We start from the raw sequence: 20,227 nt of genomic DNA, 5'->3' as shown, positions 1-20,227 counted from the left end.
ATACTTCATATGTATTGTATACCTGGCCCATCAGAAAAGTGAATTAAGGAAATTCAGCAATTATTTGAACCTTACTATGTTCTAGGTACTAAGGCTTGTAGTATTTTAGTAGATGTATAGTTAATTTATTCTTTACATAGTGTCAAAATAAATAAGATCTATGTTTTTGTTTTTAAAACATCATAGTACAGGAAGCTACAAAGTGAACAGTTTACCTTTCTGGGATTTTTTTTCCCCCTGTACCCAGTGCTAATTCTTTGACTGTTCTTTCTAGAAAAAAAGGTAATAATGTTACATATCTATATCCTTAAAATATTACACAGTAGAATATTGATATTCACCTTTTATACTTTTTACTTAATAAGATATCTTGATTTCAAGGACAATTAGCATTTTTTAATTAGGACATCACAGAAGCTTAAAATAGAAATAGTGCTTGATATTCTCATTCTTCTAGATAACCTCACCACTCAATTTTTTATTATAGAAGCAAAGATCATGGGAAATATTAACTTTTGCATGTTAGAAATCATAAGATTTATTTATAGGGCATGATAAAATTTACCTATGGAAAATCATAACTTTAATTTGCTCTATATCTGTATTGTTTTCTTAGGCATTATTGGAGACCATGTTTGGTGTAAAAGTGATTATAACTGGGGATGCATTTGTTCCTGGAGAAAGAAGTGTCATTATCATGAACCATCGGACAAGAATGGACTGGATGTTCCTGTGGAATTGTCTGATGCGATATAGCTACCTCAGATTGGAGAAAATTTGCCTCAAAGCCAGTCTCAAAGGTGTTCCTGGATTTGGTAGGTGATTCACACATTATTTTAAGTGGTTCATTCATTTTAGATGTAATGCACCCACTGTAAAACTGACTTAAGCATTAAAGCGATTCCATTTTTTTCCTCATTGGGCCAAAAACAATCTCTGGTTCTTTTGTCTTTAGTGGATCTGCTATGGCAGGTGACTTTATTTTAATCTGTTTTTAAAAAATATTACTCTGAAAGAGAAAATAAACTGTTCTCAAGGAAATGGATATATAGTATCTGAGGACCACAACATTGAAGGATATGAATTAATAGTTTAGTAACTTTTTATTGCAGGTAGTACTTGTGATTTCAGCCAGAAACTGGTCTGTGCTGATAAAGTACTTGACATTGACTGATTCATTCATACTCATGTAGTAAATATTAATTGAATATGTAGGTTCGAAGCATTCATTATGCTAGGTGCTGGTACTTTCTGAACTTCCCCAATCTATAACTTTTTTAAAAAAATGTTTTTATTGCGCTTGTATAATATAATATTAAAGTTCCTGGAAATGTTTATTTTAAATGGGTAGGAATACAACATGTTCATTGTGTGTTGGAGAAGTAGGGATATTTCAGCATTGCATGTTAAAAATAAATGGCCTCCTTTCTCAACTTGCTGCTTAATGTGAAATAAGGGAGGGGAAAGATTATAAATATATTCAAACCAGTTATTCACATGGGTATATGAAGTACCCACTATATCCTCCTGACAGCCTCATTAATTACATTTATACTTCTGTGGTTTACCTAGGTAACATTTCTTACTTAAACCATGTACCCTCTTAAACCATTCCTCTGTTAGTGTACTGACATGGTTTATGATTTGTGAGGGCAAAGGGCAGGCCCTCACAGGATAGACTAGTAAGGATAGACTAGCAAGGGTGTTTGTAGTTGATTTACTGTTTGTGTGTGTGTGTGTGTGTGTGTGTGTGTGTTTGGGAGACGGAGTCGCTCTCTGTTGCTCAGGCTGGAGTGCAGTGGTGTGTATGTGTGTGTGTGTGTGTGTGTGTGTGTGTGTGTGTGTGTTTGGGAGACGGAGTCGCTCTCTGTTGCTCAGGCTGGAGTGCAGTGGTGCAATCTGGGCTCACTGCAAGCTCTGGCTCACTGCAAGCTCCACCTCGCAGGTTCACACTATTCTCCTGGCTTAGCCTCCCAAGTAGCTGGGACCACAGGCGCCAGCCACCATGCCTGGCTAATTTTTTTGTATTTTTAGTAGAGACGGGGTTTCACCATGTTAGCCAGGATGGTCTTGATCTCCTGACCTCGTAAGCCGCCTGCGTTGGCCTCCCAAAGTGCTGGAACAGGCATGAGCCACTGCGCCCGGCCAACTGTTTGTGTTTTAATTGCCTTTGTACTTATAGCTTTATCTTTCTCTTTGCCACTTTTCCAATATAGTGATCTCAGGGTAGTCAGATTTCTTACATGGCAGCTGGCTTTCCTTAGAGAACACTTTTACTTGAGAACCAGCAAGAAACTGCAAGGTATTTTATGACCTAGCCTTAGAGTTCAAACAGTATCACTCCTACCATATGTTATTGGTGGAAGCAGTTACCATCCTCAAAGATTCTAGAGGAGGGAGCATAGCCCCACAGATTGAAGATGTGTCTAAGATCTCAGTATTTAAAAAACTGCCACATCCCTAAGAGGACTGATAAATAAAAGAGAAGGCACATATTACCAGTAGCAAGATTGATTCTACATGAGATATACTAACAGGATATTAAGAATAACATTATACAAATGACTTTAAAAGTGTATATGAGATTTAAAAAATACAGAAAAATACAACTGACAAAATCTGACGTTAACAGAAAATGAAAAAGCCACAGTTATGTGTCTAATAGAGATTGAATCCATAATTAAAAGTCTTCTTACAGAGGTTTTTGTAGGACAATGGCAGCTGTGTATTTTTCTTCACCCTAATTTAAAAAAAATTATGAAATCAAGCAGGAGAGGAAAGAAAACCATGTATCACCCATCTCTTTTAGTATGAGAGGACAAATAATGCCATAAGCGTTCAACTGATTTATGAAGAGAAATAAATTCCAAAACATTCCCTTCTGCCCTCCTGTCTTTACGAATTTAAGAGTACTAAGGGTAGGGAGAAGAAGATTAAGAGTAGAATGACATGCATCTGGGGCTTGCTGGCAATTCTGTCCCTTCTAATGGTAGAGCATTGTGTGCACATGTGTGTTCGTTCACCCCCCAGGGTCAAAAAAGACTTGCCTTCCCAGCGTTCTTGCTTCCAGTAAAGCCACACCACAGCATCCACAAACAGCTGCAGCCTAGGCCAGTGAGGCACTCAGTAGACACCACTGATGTTGATAAAAGCTGAAGAAGTCATATGGAGTCTATATTACTGTTCTTACCCAACTGAGACTATATGATATATCTACAGGAAAAAGTTTTTCCCTATGAAAGCTGTATCATAAAATTGGAAAAAGTGGCTGTTCCATCATATGCACAGATACCAGTGTAGGAACACAGGAAATGTGAAAAGGCAAGGAAACTTGATACCTCCAAAGGAACACAAGAATTCTCCAGTTAATATACCCCAAAGTAAAGGAAGCCTATCAAATGCCTGAAAAGGAATTCAAAATAAAGATCTTAAGGAAACTCAGCAAAATACAAGAGAACACAGATAAAGGATTCAACACCATCAGGAAACAATTCATGATCTCAATGAGAAATTCAGGAAAATGGTAGATATCATAAAAAAGAATCAAATCTCAAAACTGAAAAATTCAGTAAATGAAATAAAAATAAAATCAAGAGCTTCAACAATAAACTAGATCAAGCAGAAGAATTTCTGAACCTGTAAAACACATGTTTTCAAATAACCCAGCCAGATCAAAAGAAAGAATGAAGAAAGCTTACAGAACATGTGGAACATCATTAAGTGATCAATTTTTGCGTTATGGGAGTTGGAGAAGAAGAGGTGAAAAAAGGCATTGAAACCTACTTAATGAAATAATAGCTGAAAACTTTCCAAGTCTTGGGAGTAATATGGACATCCAGACACAGGAAGCCCAATGATCTTCAAATAGGTTGAACCTGAAAAGGCCTTCTCCAAGGCACTTTATGGTCAAACTCTCAAAAGTCAAGAGAGAATTCTATAAACAGCTAGAGAAAGGTGTCAAATCACATAAAAGGGAATCCCCATCAGACTAATGGCAGATTTCTTAGCAGAAACTTTACAGGCCAGGAGAGAATGGGATGATATAGTCAACGTGCTGAAAGAAAAAACTCAGCCGAGGATACTATAACTGGCAATGCTGTTCTTTAGAAATAAAGGAGACATAGTCTTTCCAGACAAGTGAAAGTGAGGGAATTCATCATCACTAGACTGGCCCTAAGAGAAATGATTAATTACTTCTGCATCTGCAGTAAAAAAGTGATGTCTAAGCATTATGAAAACATGCAGATAAAACACACTAATAGAACAGATATATAGATGAAAAAGAGAAGGGACTCAAACGTTAACACTACAGAAAAGTCACCAAATTGCATAGATAAACAATAAGACAGGAAGAAAGATACAAAAGATATACAAAATAACCAGAAATCAATTTAAAAGTAGTGGGGATAAGTCCTCACCTATTAATAACCTTGAATGCAAAGCATTTAAATTCCCCAATTAAATTCCCCAATTGGGGAATTAAAATTAAATTCCCCAATTAAATTCCCCAATTAAAATAAATTCCCCAATGGCTGAATGAATTTTTTAAAAATACAAAGCAGGACCCAACTATATGCTGCCTACAAGAAACTGACTTCACCCATGAAGATACACATCGACTGAAAATGAAGGAATTGAGAAAGAAATTCTATGCACTTGGAAACCAAACATGAGCAGGAGTAGGTATAGTGTATCAGATAAGATAGACTTCAAGTTAAAAAAAAGAAAAAAACCCCACAACATAAAAAGTGACAAAGAAGGCAATTATTAATATATAGTGATAAAGGGATCAATTCAGCAAGAGGATATAACAATTGTAAATATATATATATACACACACACGCACACCAAACACCGGAGCACCCAGATATATAAAGCAAATACTGTTAGATCTAAAGGGAGCGTTAGACCCCAATATAGTAATAGTTGAGGACTTCAGCACCTCACTCTCAGCAACAGATAGATGATCCAGACAGAAAATCAACCAAGACATATACTGGATTTAAACTGCATTATAGACCAAGTGGACCTAACAGATATTTAAATAATATTTCATTTAACAGCCACAGAATATACATTATTTTCATCAATTCATGGAACATTCTCCAGGACAGATCATGTGTTAGGCCACAAAACAAGTCTCAGCAAATTTTAAAAAATTGAAATTATGTTAAGTATCCTGTCAGACCACAATGAAATAAAGTTAGAAATTAATAACAAAAGGAAATTTGGAAACTGTACCAATACTTGGAAATTAAACATGCTTCTGAATGACCAATGAATGGGTCAATGAAGAAATTAAGAAGGAAATAAAAAAAAAATTGAAGCAAATGAAAATAGAAACATAACATACCAAAACCTATAGGATACAGCAAAAGCAGTAGTAAGAGCGCAGCTTATAGCAGTAAATGCCTACATCAAAAAAGTAAAAAGATTTCAAATAAATAACCTAATGCACCTCTATGAGCTAGGAAAGCAAGAACAAACCAAACTGAAAATTAGCAAAAGGAAAGATATAAGAAAGATTAGAGCAGAACTAAACAAAATAGAGACTAAAAAATACAAAGGGTCAATGAAATGGAATGTTGATTTTTTTGGAAAGATAAATAAAACTGATAAACCATTAGTTAGACTAAGTAACAAAAGAGAGAAGATGAAAAAGAAAATTAGGCCAGGTGCAGTAGCTCATGGCTTTAGCACTTTGGGAGGCCAAGGCAGGTGGATCACCTGAGTCAGGAGTTGGAGACCAGCCTGGCCAACATGATGAAACCCCATATCTACTAAAATACAAAGATTAGGCGGGCGTGGTGGTGGGCACCTGTAATCCCAGCTCCTTGGGAGACTGAGGCAGGAGGATCGCTTGAACCCAGGCGGTGGAGGTTGCAGTGAGCCAAGGTTACGCCACTGCACTGTAGCGTGGGTGACAGAGCCAGACTCCATCTCAAAAAAAAATAAAAAATAAAAAAATTAGAACTGTAATAAAAAAATTAGAAATGTAATATGAGATATTACAACTGATACCACAGAAATACAAAAGATCATTAGAGAATATTACGAATTACTATATGCCAGCCAATTGGAAAACATAGCAGAAATTGATAAATTGCTGAACATACAAACTATCAAGATTGAAATAGGGAAAAACAGAAAACCCAAACAGACCAATAACAAGTAATGAGATTAAATCAATAATTTTAAAAATCTCCCAGCAAAGAAAAGCTCAGGACCAGATGGCTTCACTACTGAATTCTACCAACTTCCCCCAATGTTTTTTTTTTTTTTTTTGAGATGGAGTCTGGCTCTGTCACCCAGGCTGGAGTGCAGTGGTGTGATCTTGGCTCACTCCAACCTCCACCTACCTGGTTCAAGCGATTCTCCTGCCTCAGCCTCCGGAGTAGCTGGGACTACAGGCGCACGCCACCACGCCCAGCTAATTTTTGTATTTTTAGTAGAGATGGGGTTTCACCATTTTGACCAGGATCTCTTGACCTCGTGATCCGCCCACTTCGGCCTCCCAAAGTGCTGGGATTACAGGCTTGAGCCACCGCGCCAGGCCTTTTTTTTTTTTTTCTTCTTAGACAGGGTCTCATTCTCACACATGCTAGAGTACAGTGGCATGATCCTAGCTCACTGCAATCTTGAACTGGGCTCAAGTGGTCCTTCCACGTCACCCTCCTCCTGAGTAGCTAAAACTATTAATCCAAGCTCGCACAATGATGCCTGGCTAATTTTTTTAAAAAATGAAACTTTAGAGCCAAGCATGTTTAGTCAGGATCTAGACACCACTAAATGTTCTCTTTTAATGTTATATATACTGTTTTAACAGGCTTGGCTGGTCTACCTTCAACTTATTTAAGAACATGTATTATAAAACTATATAAACAAAAACCTTAGATTACCATGTATGGATCATGCTAAAGTAAACTGTCCGCTAATCATTTTAAGGAATCTTCTCTTGGATAAATGGATTGTACTTCTTAATCATGGTCCATCTTAAATTAGAGATGTCAAAAAAATTTTCAACTTGGGTATAATTTCAGGAGAAGGAAAAGGTAAAAGAATCTCTAATAATTTGTTATTATGTGCTGTGTACAGAATACTGTGTAAGGGACTTTATATACATTATCTTATTTAAAGGTCACAACTGCATATCATAACATAATCCTCTTAAAGAAAATGGAGTTTAAGAATGTTAAATAATTTGCCTTGTTCCACATAGATACTATGGGGTGAATAAATTATGAAACCGGGTCTGTTTAATTCTAGAGTCAAGGCATAAAAATATTTAATTTTAAATACAATGTCTAATTACTTAAATTTTTATGTATTGTAACTAACAGGTACATTGTACAAAATCAAAAGCTACAAAGAGTTGTATATAGAAAATACATTTTTGTCTCATCCTGGCTCTGTAGTCACTCAGTTTCCCCAAAACAGTCCTTAACAGTTGTTTTCAGAGCTATTCCATGCATGGACAAGCAGATTGTTTTCTTGCACTCAATTTTGTTAAATAGCAATGGGTGTAACAAAATATATACACTGTTCTTCATATTTTTAAAAAAGTATTTAGCAATATATGTTGGAGATTATTCCATGTCAGTGTATCTATTGCTGTATTATTTTTAAATGATATCGTAGTATTTAATGATACATGGTATTTTTAACCCATCCACTGTTTAAATTTTTCCAATCTTCAGCAGTTACTAATAATGTTGCAGTGATTTTCTTTGTCTGTGCAGTATTTCACATAAAACTGAATTTATCAGTAAGAGTTGAAACGTAGATCGGAGTATGAGAGGTATTGTCCATATCCATCCATAGGAATTAAATCAATTTATATTTGAAACAACAATATATATGCTGTTTCATTACACTCTCAAAAACATGTTGCTATGAAATACCTGGGTCTTTGTCAAACTTATAGTTAGATAAAGAAGATATTTCAATGTAGGGTTTATATTTATTTTTCTTTCTTTTCCTTTCTTTTTTTTGTTGAGACAAAGTCTCCCTCTTGTCCCCCAGGCTAGAGTGCAGTGGCGCAATCTCAGCTCACTGCAATGTCTGCCTCCCGGGTTCAAGCGATTCTCCTGCCTCAGCCTCCCGAGTAGCTGGGATTACAGGCACCTGCCATCACGCCCGGCTACTTTTTGTATTTTAAGTAGAGACAGGGTTTCACCATGTTGGCCAAGCTGGTCTTGAACTCCTGACCTTGTGATTCACCTGCCTTAGCCTGCCAAAGTGCTGAGATTACAGGTGTGAGCCACCACGCCTGGCCACATTTATTTTTCTTAAAGGTGATGAGGCTGGACATTTTTCTATTGGAATGTTAGTCTTTATCCTTTTGGGTTATACAAATTCTTAGTAGAAATATTAACATTTTTTGGGGGGTGAGTTGCTAATATTTTCTCTGTCTTTTGTCCATTTTCTGTGTTTAGGTTATTTTTTTTCTAGTGGAACTACTGTTTTTATACAGTCAAACTGATTAATCTTTTATGTCATCTGGATTTTATAGCGAACTTAGCTTTTCCATCATGCTTTTATGGTTTCACTTGTCATGCTTACTCTGGTCTAAGCTAGGAGAGCTGGGCATGGTAATTCCAGCTTTTTGGTTGGCTGAGGAGTTGAGCCCAGGAGTTTAAGGCTACATTGAGCTATGATTGCACCACTGCCCTCAGCCTGGGTAGCAGAGTGCGACTGTGTCTCTTAAAAAAGAAAAAAAAAATTATTAAACAAAAAATCTAGGAGAAAGGGACTTCTTGTTTGTCCCCCCAAATAGCTACTAAGCCCAGTACTCTTTTCTGAATAATTAATCTTTTATTGATTAGTTTGAAATGTCACATTTTATCAGGTTTTATTTTATTCTGAATTTCCATTTGTTATAGGGTCTGTTCCCAGACTTCCTGTTCTCTTCTGTTGATCTAATTATGCATAAGTACCATGCTGTTTTATTTACCATACCTTTATATTACTTTTAATGTATTACTTACATTCAATAAAATTAACCAGTTTTAAATTGCATACCGTCATGTAACTCACAACAGTCAAGTTAGTTGTATCCTTGTGCCCTTTTGCACCCAAACCCCTGGATAATATGGTAAATGTGTGTGTAACTTTGTAACTTACTTCCATACAATTTTTCCCCTTTTACATTTTTACCAGTGGTGTAAGAGAGAGTTCCAGGTGTCCCATATCCTTGTCAGCATTAGGTATTATCAGTCTTTCTAACTTCAGCTATTTTTGTGGCTTTGTTGTGGCAACTTACTGTGGTTTCAATTTTCATTTCTCTTAAGACTAGGGATTTTGATCCTCTTCTCCTGTGCTCATTGGCCATTCATATAGCTTGTTTTATGATGTTTCTAGTCATATCTTTTCTCCTTTATTTATGGGTTGTTTCTTCTCTAACTATTGCTCTATAAGAGTTCTTCAAAAATTCTGGATATAGGCTCTTTATAGATATGATTTTTGCAGTTTTTTACCCCAGACTGTGGTTTACCTTTCTACTTTTTTTAAACCTGTCTTTCAAAGAGCAAACTTTATCTTCATGAGGTCTTTTTAAACCATTTCTTCTTATTGTTCTTTCTTTGTCTAACCTTGTGTCACAAATATTTTCCCCTCCCAAGAAGTTTAATGGTCTTACTTAACTTTATATATGACCCATTTTGATTCAGTTTTTATTGTGAGGCAGGGTCAATGTTTATTTTTTTCCTATACAGCTTTCCAGTTTTCCAGCAGCTTTTATTAAAAAGTCTACCCACTGTCCACTCAACTAACTTAACGCCTTTTTTGAAAATTATTTGTCCGGTAAGTGTTATTTCATCAATGTCACTCTGTCATGATACTGTAATTTTATAGCAAGAATTGAAATCATCAATGTCACTCTGTCATGATACTGTAATTTTATAGCAAGAATTGAAATCAGAAGTTCTTTTAAATTTTTTTCAACTATTTGAGTATTTTTCCTCTCCATTAAAATTTTAAAATAAGCTTGGTAATTTCTTCAAAAAATCCTCAGGATTTTTATTGTGATTTCATTCAATCTAATTTCCCTTTGCAGTACTTGTAGTTTTTCATATAAAGGTCTTTCACAACTTGCATTTGATTTGTTTCTGAATATTTTTGATTGATGCTATTTTGGAGTTGTTCTAAATTTTTACCTTCCAATTGTTTGCTGCCAGTTTATAGAAATGCAGTTGGTTTTTGTATCTTGCAACTTTTCTAAATTCAACTATTCTACATGCTTTGTGGGTTCCATAGGGTTTCTGTATACATAATCACATTGCTTGTATGTAAATATTATTTTAATTTTAATATTCAACTTTTATGGCTTTTTTTTTTTGCGTTATTGCCGTGGCTATTCTTTTAGTATAATGTTAAGTAGAAGTGTTGAGGGCAGACATCCTTGCCATGTTCCTGATGTTAGGTAGAAAGCTTTGAGCCTTTCACTGTTGAGTATAATGCTAACTGTAGATTTTTCACAGATACTCTTAATTAGGTTGAGGAGTTCCCTTCTATTCCTGATTTGCTGTGACTTTTATCATAAAATGGTGTCAAATTTGGTTTTAATGCTTTTTCTGTACCTATTAAAATGATAAGATGAATTTTCTCCCTTGTTCTATTAATATGTTAAATTGCGTTGGTTAATCTCTGATGGTAAACTAACCTTACATTTCTAGGATTATCTCCACTTAACCTTTTTTATATATTTTTGGATTCAATATGCTAATAGCTTTAAAGGGTTTTTATATCTGTGTTCATTAGGGATTTTGTTCTTTTTTCTTGTGAGATATTTATCTGTTTGTGACCTCATAAAATGAGATGGTCAGTGTTCTCTCCTTGCATGTTTTCTGTTAAGAGTTTGTATAGGACTGATGTTATTTCCTCTTTAAATGATTAAAGGAATTCACCAGTGAAGCCATCTAAGCATGGAGTTTTCTTTAGTGGGTGTCTTTTTAATTACAAACTCAATTTTTTGAGTTGATATTGAATTCTTTAGTTCATCTGTTTCTTGTAATTTTTCAAGAAATTGTGTTATCTAAGTTGTCAAACTGAGGCATCAAATTGTAATAATATTTTGTTAATTTTTTAATGCTTAAAGAGTCTGTAGTTAATCCCTTCTTTTATTTCTCACTTTTCTTGTTCAATCTGGCTGGAGTTTTGTCAGTTTTATTGATTTGCCCCTCTCCCCTAAAATAATCAGCTTTTGGTTTCATTGATTTCTTTCCCTCCCCTCATCAATCTGTGTTTTTAGTTTTACTGATTTCTATTCTTATCTTTATTATTTCCTAACTTTTATGTTCTTTGGCCTTAATTTGCTTTTTTAAAAATTTTTTAGTTTCTTAACATAGAAGCTTAAGCCATTAATCTAATACCATGTTCCTTTTTTAACACAGGTGTTTAGGACTACATTTTCTTTCAGCACTGCTGTAGTTGTGTGTTGTATTCACATATTTTTCTGTGGACTGCCTTTAGCCTGAGGCTGAAAGCTTTGGAGAAGGGAACATACTCTTAGAGCTTTCCATCTCCCTTCCCACAAGTGAACATGAGCTCCCACCAGTCTGTCTGCTTCTGCTCCCTCTCTAGTACCTTCTGATGATTATCTTATGTCCAAATTTTGTCATTGTTTTCTACAGGGATGATTTGACCGATAGGGTCTTAACTCCATCATGCTAGAAAATGGAAACTGCTTAAGGACTTTTTTTCCTTTTTAACTATTAAGAGAAAGATTCCTGAAGCATAGGATTTTAGAGTTGGCATAGAATTTAGAGATTACTTAGTTTCTCTTTATGCAATACAGGAATCATCCCTGACTCATTCTTTCTTCAATTAGTTACCAAATCCTAGTTTTTCTCAAAATATAAAAATATTCTGTTTCCAATTATGCTGTTAGTAGCTTCCAGGTTGCAGCTGAGCTCCTGATCACTTGGTCCTTTGAATTATCCTTTCCTTCCTTCAGTCCCATCCTTAAAAACCCAGTAGGGCTAGAGTCCTTCTCAACTTCCCCTCTGTGTGTTACTTCTTTCAGCTTTGAATACCTGATGTGTGTCCTGTGCCTAAGGGATTATTCTTGTTTATCCTGAGGCCCACTTTGGATATTGGTTTATGAAGGTGGATACACCCTCCTACCCCTTACCTTACAGAAATCCGTATTAGACTTAAGGTCCATAATCTTTTTCCTTCACCACTGAGTGTTTATTTCTCCTACTCTTTACTGCTATAGTCATTTTTATCATTCCAAACCTGTCCTTCTGCAAGACAAGAGGAAAATTCATCTTGAGCCCCTATTTAAGTATTTCATTCTTAACTTTTCCATTTGTTTATTTTCTTTTCCTTCCTGAGTTATAAGCTACTTATAGAGTATCTTACCCATTGTAGGCTCTTAACTATTTGTAAGCTTGATAGGATTTCATGAAAATGCAAACTACTAATGGGAACAGATTTTGGACTGGAGAAAAAAAGATTTTAGAACTTTGAAAGCAAACAAATACAGAGTAATTTAAGCCAGGCATAAGTGTAAGCAGCAAACAAAACAGCATGTTTGCCAATGAGAGTTAAAAAGGGAATTAAAGTTGGAGTTTGCAGGAGGAAATGATAGGGAAAAGAATGGATGCATCGTAGTGGTCAACTATATACTGTTTGAGACTATACCAGTTTTAGCTTGTTGACAATTTGGTGTAATTTTAGGGAGTATTTAAGATTGCTATGCACATTTTTTTTCAAATAAATGTTTGCTTACCAGATGTTTAGAATATAATTATCTGGTCTATTTAATTCTTGTACAACTGACTAAAGGAAAACACTGTATCTGTAGTGCCAGGTTGGGAAATGGATGAGAGTTTAGAATAGAAAGTTCTTTTCTTAAAGTATAAAAGCAACAGACCTACATAACAGGGTAGGAAATAAATCATTATAAGTATTTAGATTTCAGGTCAAGTTATAAAGAGTTTTGTTAAATTAACTAAACTGTTTAGAATTTATTAAGATATGCAGAATAGATTTTAAGAAAAAATGTTTCATAGAGTTCAGCTGTCTCTGATGGTGGTGCATATGTAGATTTTTACTTTTAGCCAATTTTATGACCACTTAACTAGTGAAATGAAATATTAAACTTAAAACTATCGTAAAGAGTCCATTTGCCTAGTGATTTTGTGCCAGGAAATGCATGTGCCAATTGTACGTACCCAACTCATGGCTTCTTGGTTTCTCTGGATCATGAATCACTCTAGAGTGAGAAAAGAGTTTGAGCCTTTTAGAAAGCATGAAAAGGAGAGTAATATTAAAGAGATAGTGATTTAAAACCTGGCCAAGTCATGTATTAAGCCAGAAATTTTCCTGATATGACCTCATGATTTCATATTAAATTGTTATATAATTCTGGAATTCTAAAGCATTACATTCTGCAATGTAGTGTAGTGGTGAAAACTAGGAAAGGCACACATTGTGATATATCTAGATTATTCAGAGTGAGATCAGCAAGAAGCCAGCAGAAACAGCATGGCCTCTGATGAATGCTTTCATCCATTCTCAGTTTTTCAAGACATACGAAGACCGTTATTGGATATGTAGAAGTTCTTGTAGTGGTCTGCTTTCACAGGATAATGGAAACTGGATAGGAAGCTGTTCAGAAGTTCAGCCTCCCAGAATATAAACTGCCAAATATTAAATAATTTTTTCAGTCAAGTCTGATGAAATGATTAGAATTTATTTTACATGCTGTTAGTATTTTTACATATGCATTTTTCTTTTTAAAGATCATGAATAAAAACAACTCAGTTACAATGTGTTGTTTACCTTTTTAGTACACTATAGGAACATGATTATAATGCATGCTGCTGTTAACATGAAAGTGGTTCAATACAGTGATATGGGAATTGGAAAGGCTCATGTGGTCAGATTTTCAGTTTGATCTGTAGTTTATTGATGTATTTATAAACATTACAATTAATTTGTGTAAATAAATGTGCCATTGCTAACACAGTTTTAAGAATTACTAAATTTACTGAAGTCACCTTAATTTTATTTACTATCGCATGTTAAGCACAAAGAATAGATGTCTATTTGACATATTTAAAATTTATAATGCCTACATTTACCTCCTGTGAGAAGGAAAACTCCCCCTTTCTTACCCAGCTTCCTCCTACTTAAAACAGACATTCACTAAAATTAGAACAAAGTCATGAATATTTTTGACTCTATCCAGTTTGGTGGGTTCTTTTTTTATTTCAACACAATTTCATGCTGCCCTCCTGCTCATAACAAGAAGAATAAGATGAATGGATTCATCTTATTGATGAATCTATTAAGATGAATAGATTCATCTTATTGGTGATTTTGTGCCAGGAAACTCACATGCTAGTTGTCCCTTCCCAAACTGTAGAAGACACCCCACAGGACTCAGTAACACTCCACTCCTGCCAGTTCCTTTAGTGCAATCATAGGCATTAGTTTTGCTACCTACATTAGGTAAATGTGCCTTATTACCCAAAAGTAACAACAGCTCGAGCCTTCCTGGAATGAATCTCTGCAGCTAGTGTGTTTGAAGCTCCACCTGTGACTCTTTCTTCAAAGGGGGCTTCTAGTTGAGGATTCCTGGCTACTTATTAACTATGCTATAGCTATTACTGTCACAGCAAACTTTCTGATGTCCTGGCCTTCTTTATTATATTGATTGGATTATGGTATCCTATTAACTAATCATATAAAGCTTCACAACAGCCTTCTTCCTCTGTGTTATTCCACATATTACTTAATAACTAAAGGCCAGAAGTAGTATTTTACTAATCTTAACAGTGAACCACTGTGATGCACACATCCTATAACAGAGAATGAAAATACCAGATACTGGCTGGAGGTCCTCAGACATCAGGAGGATGGCATAGTAGAGTGGGAGATCCTGGCTCCTGAACCAGCGTTGGGGCCAGACTTTATTTTATGTGAGAAGCGTAAACCCAAATTGTTTATATGACTTTTAGATTGGTATTCTGTTATTTATAGCCAAAAGCATCCTGATGTAACTTGCTTTCCCCTATTTCACCAAGCCATAAGAAATGTATCCATTGTTTGATTTGCTTGTTCAGTAAATTTTATTAATGCTAGTCATGAATGAAAATTTTTATGAAAACCATCAAATAAAGTAGAATATATTAAACATATTTTAGTTCTGTTGCCTGGAAGACACACATACATCTCTGCTTATTTTTAGATATATAACAAATTATTTCATTTTAGCAATTCTATTGGTATTTGAAACATAAAGTTTTGGTAATTGTTGATTTTGTAGTTTTGGTTGCCAGCATTGCTTGGCCGAGATGAGTTTTGATGCATGGCCGGGAGGGTGGTAAGTAGTGGGGATATACTTTTGTTGACGAAAAGAGTCAAACTCTGTAAAATATTTGAAGAGATTTATTCTGAGCCAAATGTGATTGACCATGGCCCATAACACAGCCCTCAAGAAGTCCTGAGAACATGTGCCCAAAGTGGTCGGGGTACAGCTTGGGTTTATAATTTTAGGGAGCCATGGGACATCAATCAAATACATTTAAGAAATACATTGGTTTGGTTCGGAAAGGTGGGACAACTTAAAGCAGGGGCTTCCAGGCTATAGGTAAATTTAAACATTTACTGGTTTACAATTGGCTGAGTTTATGTGAAGACCTGGGATTAATGGAAAGGATTGTTTAGGTTAAGGTAAAGGATTGCGGAGACCGGTTTTTTTGTGCAGAGGAATCTCTCAGATAGCAAACTTCAGAGAGAGAGCAGGTTGTAAAATGTTTCTTATCAGATTTAAAAGGGTGCCTGGCGCTTAGCTGATTATCTCATAGATCTGGAAAGAAAGGAAGGAAAACAAAGGGAGAAGGGGATTCTCTGTAGAATGTGGATTTTTCCCACAAAAAACTTTGCAAGGCAATTTCAAAGTATGGCAAGGTAATATATTTTGATTTTTTCCCTTGTTATGCCTGAGTAAGACTGGAAAGTAAGTCACAATATACAGGGTTAAACAAAGCTCATGTGATGAGAATTTATGGTTTGTAGGGCATGACTCCCTAGATCCCTTAGAAAGGAATTTGGGCAAGATAAAAAATTAGAGCTTAGTCTTCACTTTCTTCCATTGGGAAGAAAAGAAAGGTTCAATTCATTTAAATCATCTGCCAGGCAGTTTACCAGGATTACCCTTCTTTCTAGAATGACATTGAGAACTAAGTAATTTTTTAGGATGGCACTGAAATCTAAGTAACTTAAATGAAGCTTTTGTTTTGAATGTGTTAGCTGACTTCTGAACAGAGCTGAAGCCCTGAGCTGTGTGAAGTTGACAGTTTCTTTGGCCAGGAGAAATGGCTGGGAGCTTTAAGGTTATCTAATCAATCACTTACTGACATTAATGCAATTGGTTACCTAAATTGGATATCCTGTTGATGTGTACTGTTTCTAATACCTCAGCAAATTTACATTGCGTTAGGCTGCTAGATATCCCAGATGTGAGCTAGGAAGTGAATTTCACCTCTAGTACTTTCAGTACCCTTAGGTCTGCTGAAAATTGAGGAATTCCTTTGCTTAAATTAATAATTACATTCTAAAATTATCTAAAAGTTATACTTCTATAATGGTAGCTTCAGTAGAAAGAAATACAGAATTTGGAGGGAGCTTTAGGGTTTTGAATCTGCTTTGTATTTGGTGGAAAAGCACAAATGAAATAAATCACATAATAATCAGTTTTGAACTAACTTTGAAATGGCACTTTGCAATAATAATAGAAAAGATATGCAAGATGAACCCTCTGTATCTCATAGTTGGTAACTTTAATAGATAATTTGACTTCCGTGCCTTCAGTTGTTCTTTGTCTTGGGGCTAAGTATCTGTAAATTGTGCAGGTATTTTAAAAGAGAAAGGCAACATTGTAAGACCTGGGGGAAAATGAATTAGCTGTTGTATTTATTATATATGTCATTTAAAAAAATACGGCTTTTCCCCATTTACTTCTTATAACAAATCTTACAGAAAATATTTTCCTTATGCTTGAAGTCAGATGTTTCTGAGTGTTACACTGTTGTGTAATGAATACCAGGCAGGGACATATTATGTAGCCAAGAATTAAAAATGTTCTTCCACAATGAAAATAATGTCAAAACTATATCTTTAGAAATGCTGTTACTGATAATCTTCAATTATTACAACCAAGTAATATGGTATAGTAAGCGAATTCCAAGTAAGATTATTTAGGCCTTGATTTTGAATGGAAAATGGCCATTATTTGTGTATTTTTTTAGTCAAACAGAAGTTTGCATCAACAAATAGATGTTCTAAAGTAAACTTTTTATATGGAATCATTTTAGATTTATTGAAAATTTGTAATAACAGTACAGAGAATTTTCCTATCTTTTTCACCCAACTTCTCTGATGTTAACATCTTATATGGTATATCTGTCAAAACAAGAGGTTAATTTTGGTACAATACTATTAACAATGGACTTTATTCAGACTTCACCAATTTTCCCACTAATGTCCTTTTGTGGTTCTAGGATCCAATTGAGAATACCACCTTGCTTTTTAGTCATTGTATCTTCGTAGTCTTCCTTCATTTTGTGATAGTCTTTTCTTGCTTTTCATGGTGCCTTTGAAAAGTACTGGTTGGACATTTTGTAGAATGTTCCTCAGTTTAGGTTTGTCTGATGTTTTCTTGTGATTAGACTAGAGCTGTAGGCTTGGGGGAAGAATACTGCAGAGGTGGAGTACCCTTCTCATATCAGAGGTTCATGATATCAGCATGGCTTATCACTGGTGATGTTAATCTTAATCACTTAGTTAAGGTGGTATCTGTCAGGTTTCTTTACTGCAAAGATGCTGTTTTCCCCTTTACATTTACATACTCAATCCAGTAAGCACAGCCCACACTCAAAGGCTGGCTGTTGGGGGAAAGGAATGAAGCTCCACTTCCTGGAGTACAGAGTATTTATATATATTATTCATACTTCTGTGGAAAAAATTTGCCCCTACTCCTCATTTATTTAATTAGTAATTTAATTATATCAATATGGACTCATTGATATTTATTTTATTTTTTGGATTATAATCTGGTACTATCATTATTTTGCTGCTGAAAGTAATGGCCAGCTTTGGCCATTGGGAGTTTTCTTTTCTTGAGACAGGGTCTTGCTCTGTCATCCAGGTTGGTGTGCGGTGGTGCGTTCACAGCTTACTGCATCCTTGACCTCCTGGGCTCAAGCAATCCTTCCGCCTCAGCCTCCTTAATAGCTGGGACTATAGGTACATGCCACCTTGCCTGGCTAATTTAAAATAAATTTAAAAAGACAACAACTTTATTTTTGTAGAGAAGTGGGGGGGTCTCGCTATGTTGCCCAGGTTGGTCTTGAACTCCTGTGCTCAAGCCATCCTCCTGCCTTGGCTTCCCAAAGTGCCGAGATTATAGGCATGAATGAGCCACTGCGCCCAGCCTGGGAGTTCCTGAAGGTTGGCTCTTATGTCCTTTTGACATACTACCATCTTTTTTCTTTTAACCACTTATTTTTTTGGCACTTTAAATTCTCCAGGTTCATCTTGTATTTTTCCTTGCCCCATCCCTAGACTCAGCATTTCTCTAAGGAGCCCTAGATCCCTTTTTTTTTTGAAGAATGATGTGAGAAACTAAAATCTAGGCACTTACTATGCTCTGTATGAGTTTCCTATTGCGGCTTATACTACAAATATAGAGTGGTTTAAAGGACACAGATTTATTATATGACAGTTTTAGAGGTTTGATGTGGGTTCTACTGGGCTGAAATCAAGGCATTGGCAGGACTGGTTTCTTCCTGTAGGATTGGTATGGGATCTTTTTCCTAGCCTTTTCTAGCTTCTAATGGATGCCTGCATTCCTTGGCTTGTGGCCCCTTCTTCTGTCTTCAAAGCCAGCATTGGCTGGTTGAGTCCTTCTCACATCAATACTAAGTCATCTTGTGCCTCCCTCTTCCACTTAAAAAAAATTTATTTTTAATTTTCATAGGTACATAGTAGGTATATATTTATGGGGTTTCTCTCCCACCTTTAATGACACTTACGATTACATTGGGCCCACCAGAATAATTGAGGCTAATCTCACTACCTTAAATTCGTCTGATTAGCAATCTTAATTCCCCTTTGCTGTATAACACGGTGCATTCACAGTTCCAGGAATTAAGACGTGGACATCTTTTGGGGGTTGATTATTCTGCCTACCATATGTTAATTGCTACTGGGATGTCTTTGATTATAGGTCCTCTCAGTGTGCAAAGCTAGGAATGTACTTAGGAATCAGTTTTGCAACAGGAAGAAATATCTCAGATAATAGCTCATTTAGAAAATTGGTCAAACTTCCAGTCTCATATAATATGAAAGATGAGTTTGGTCTTTCTCATGTTAACGTGAGCCCCCAAATTGTAACACGACCAAGAAGCCTCAGTGTCAAGCAAGAATTTTTACTGTCTGCATGTGTATATGATTATGTTTGTGGAGTCTAGTGAAATTTGTAGTACAAGTGGTTTCTCCATTTTTCTCCACTTTTTGGTGTGTCAAGTTTGAAATTATATTTAGAATTAAATTTGTTAGAATGTTATGTAATTATTACTTGCTCATATTTTATACTTTGATTTCTATCTTGTATTTTCAGCACAGTCACATTTGAAACCTAATGATACAGGCATACTACAACAGGATTGTTGCTGCAAAAATGTCATAAAATTACCTGTCATCAGAGTTTTTAAAAGCCTTCGTGGAAATTAATCATCTTAGAAGAGGGATGTGGAGAGCATTACCCAGTTTGTAATGTGAGTTCAGAAAAGATAGATCTTCCTTAACTTTATCTATCCAGCATTTAGCACCCTAATAAAAGTTGAAATTCTGAAAAGTATAACTACTTGTTACTTAACTCCCTGATTTATTTGTATAACTACTATTAATTATGGACAGATCCACACTCAGTAAATACAGTGTTTTCTTATGATCTTTGTGATAAAAGTTTATATAAAATTTGCATCTGTTCCTATTGTTCATTCTCATTTAATAGAGGCCTATGGGTAGCATTTCCATGGTTGCATCCACATCCTTTATTCAGGATTGAAAATAATGTCGAAGGAGCAGTTGTCTATCTTTCTTCCGCCCTGCTTTTTGCTTCTGGTGTCATATTCATAGTGCCATAGTAGATGCCATATTGAGTTACTGCAAGGACAACAGTGATATGTTTTACCCTATTGTTGAGATTGAG

The 20,227-nt window shown here is 35.5% G+C and overlaps 1 protein-coding gene across 11 annotated transcripts in view; it reads left to right on the top strand.

Annotated features, from left to right (window-relative positions):
- The window catches only part of LCLAT1 (lysocardiolipin acyltransferase 1), a 196,575-nt gene that overhangs the window by 87,518 nt on the left and 88,830 nt on the right, over positions 1-20,227 (top strand). For 10 of the 11 annotated variants that reach the window (XM_054475582.2, XM_054475580.2, XM_063648856.1 and 7 more), the window contains one exon: positions 617-815. In XM_054475582.2, coding sequence (XP_054331557.1) covers positions 617-815 — 199 coding nt within the window. Of the gene's footprint in view, positions 1-616; positions 816-19,633; positions 19,791-20,227 lie in introns of those variants that run through there. The other variant, XM_054475585.2, reaches the window with a different exon arrangement.

The sequence above is a fragment of the Pongo pygmaeus genome, chromosome 12 (assembly GCF_028885625.2).
Source record: "Pongo pygmaeus isolate AG05252 chromosome 12, NHGRI_mPonPyg2-v2.0_pri, whole genome shotgun sequence".
NCBI classification, from domain to species: Eukaryota; Metazoa; Chordata; class Mammalia; order Primates; family Hominidae; genus Pongo; species Pongo pygmaeus.
This window is presented reverse-complemented; position numbering and strand designations above follow the sequence as displayed.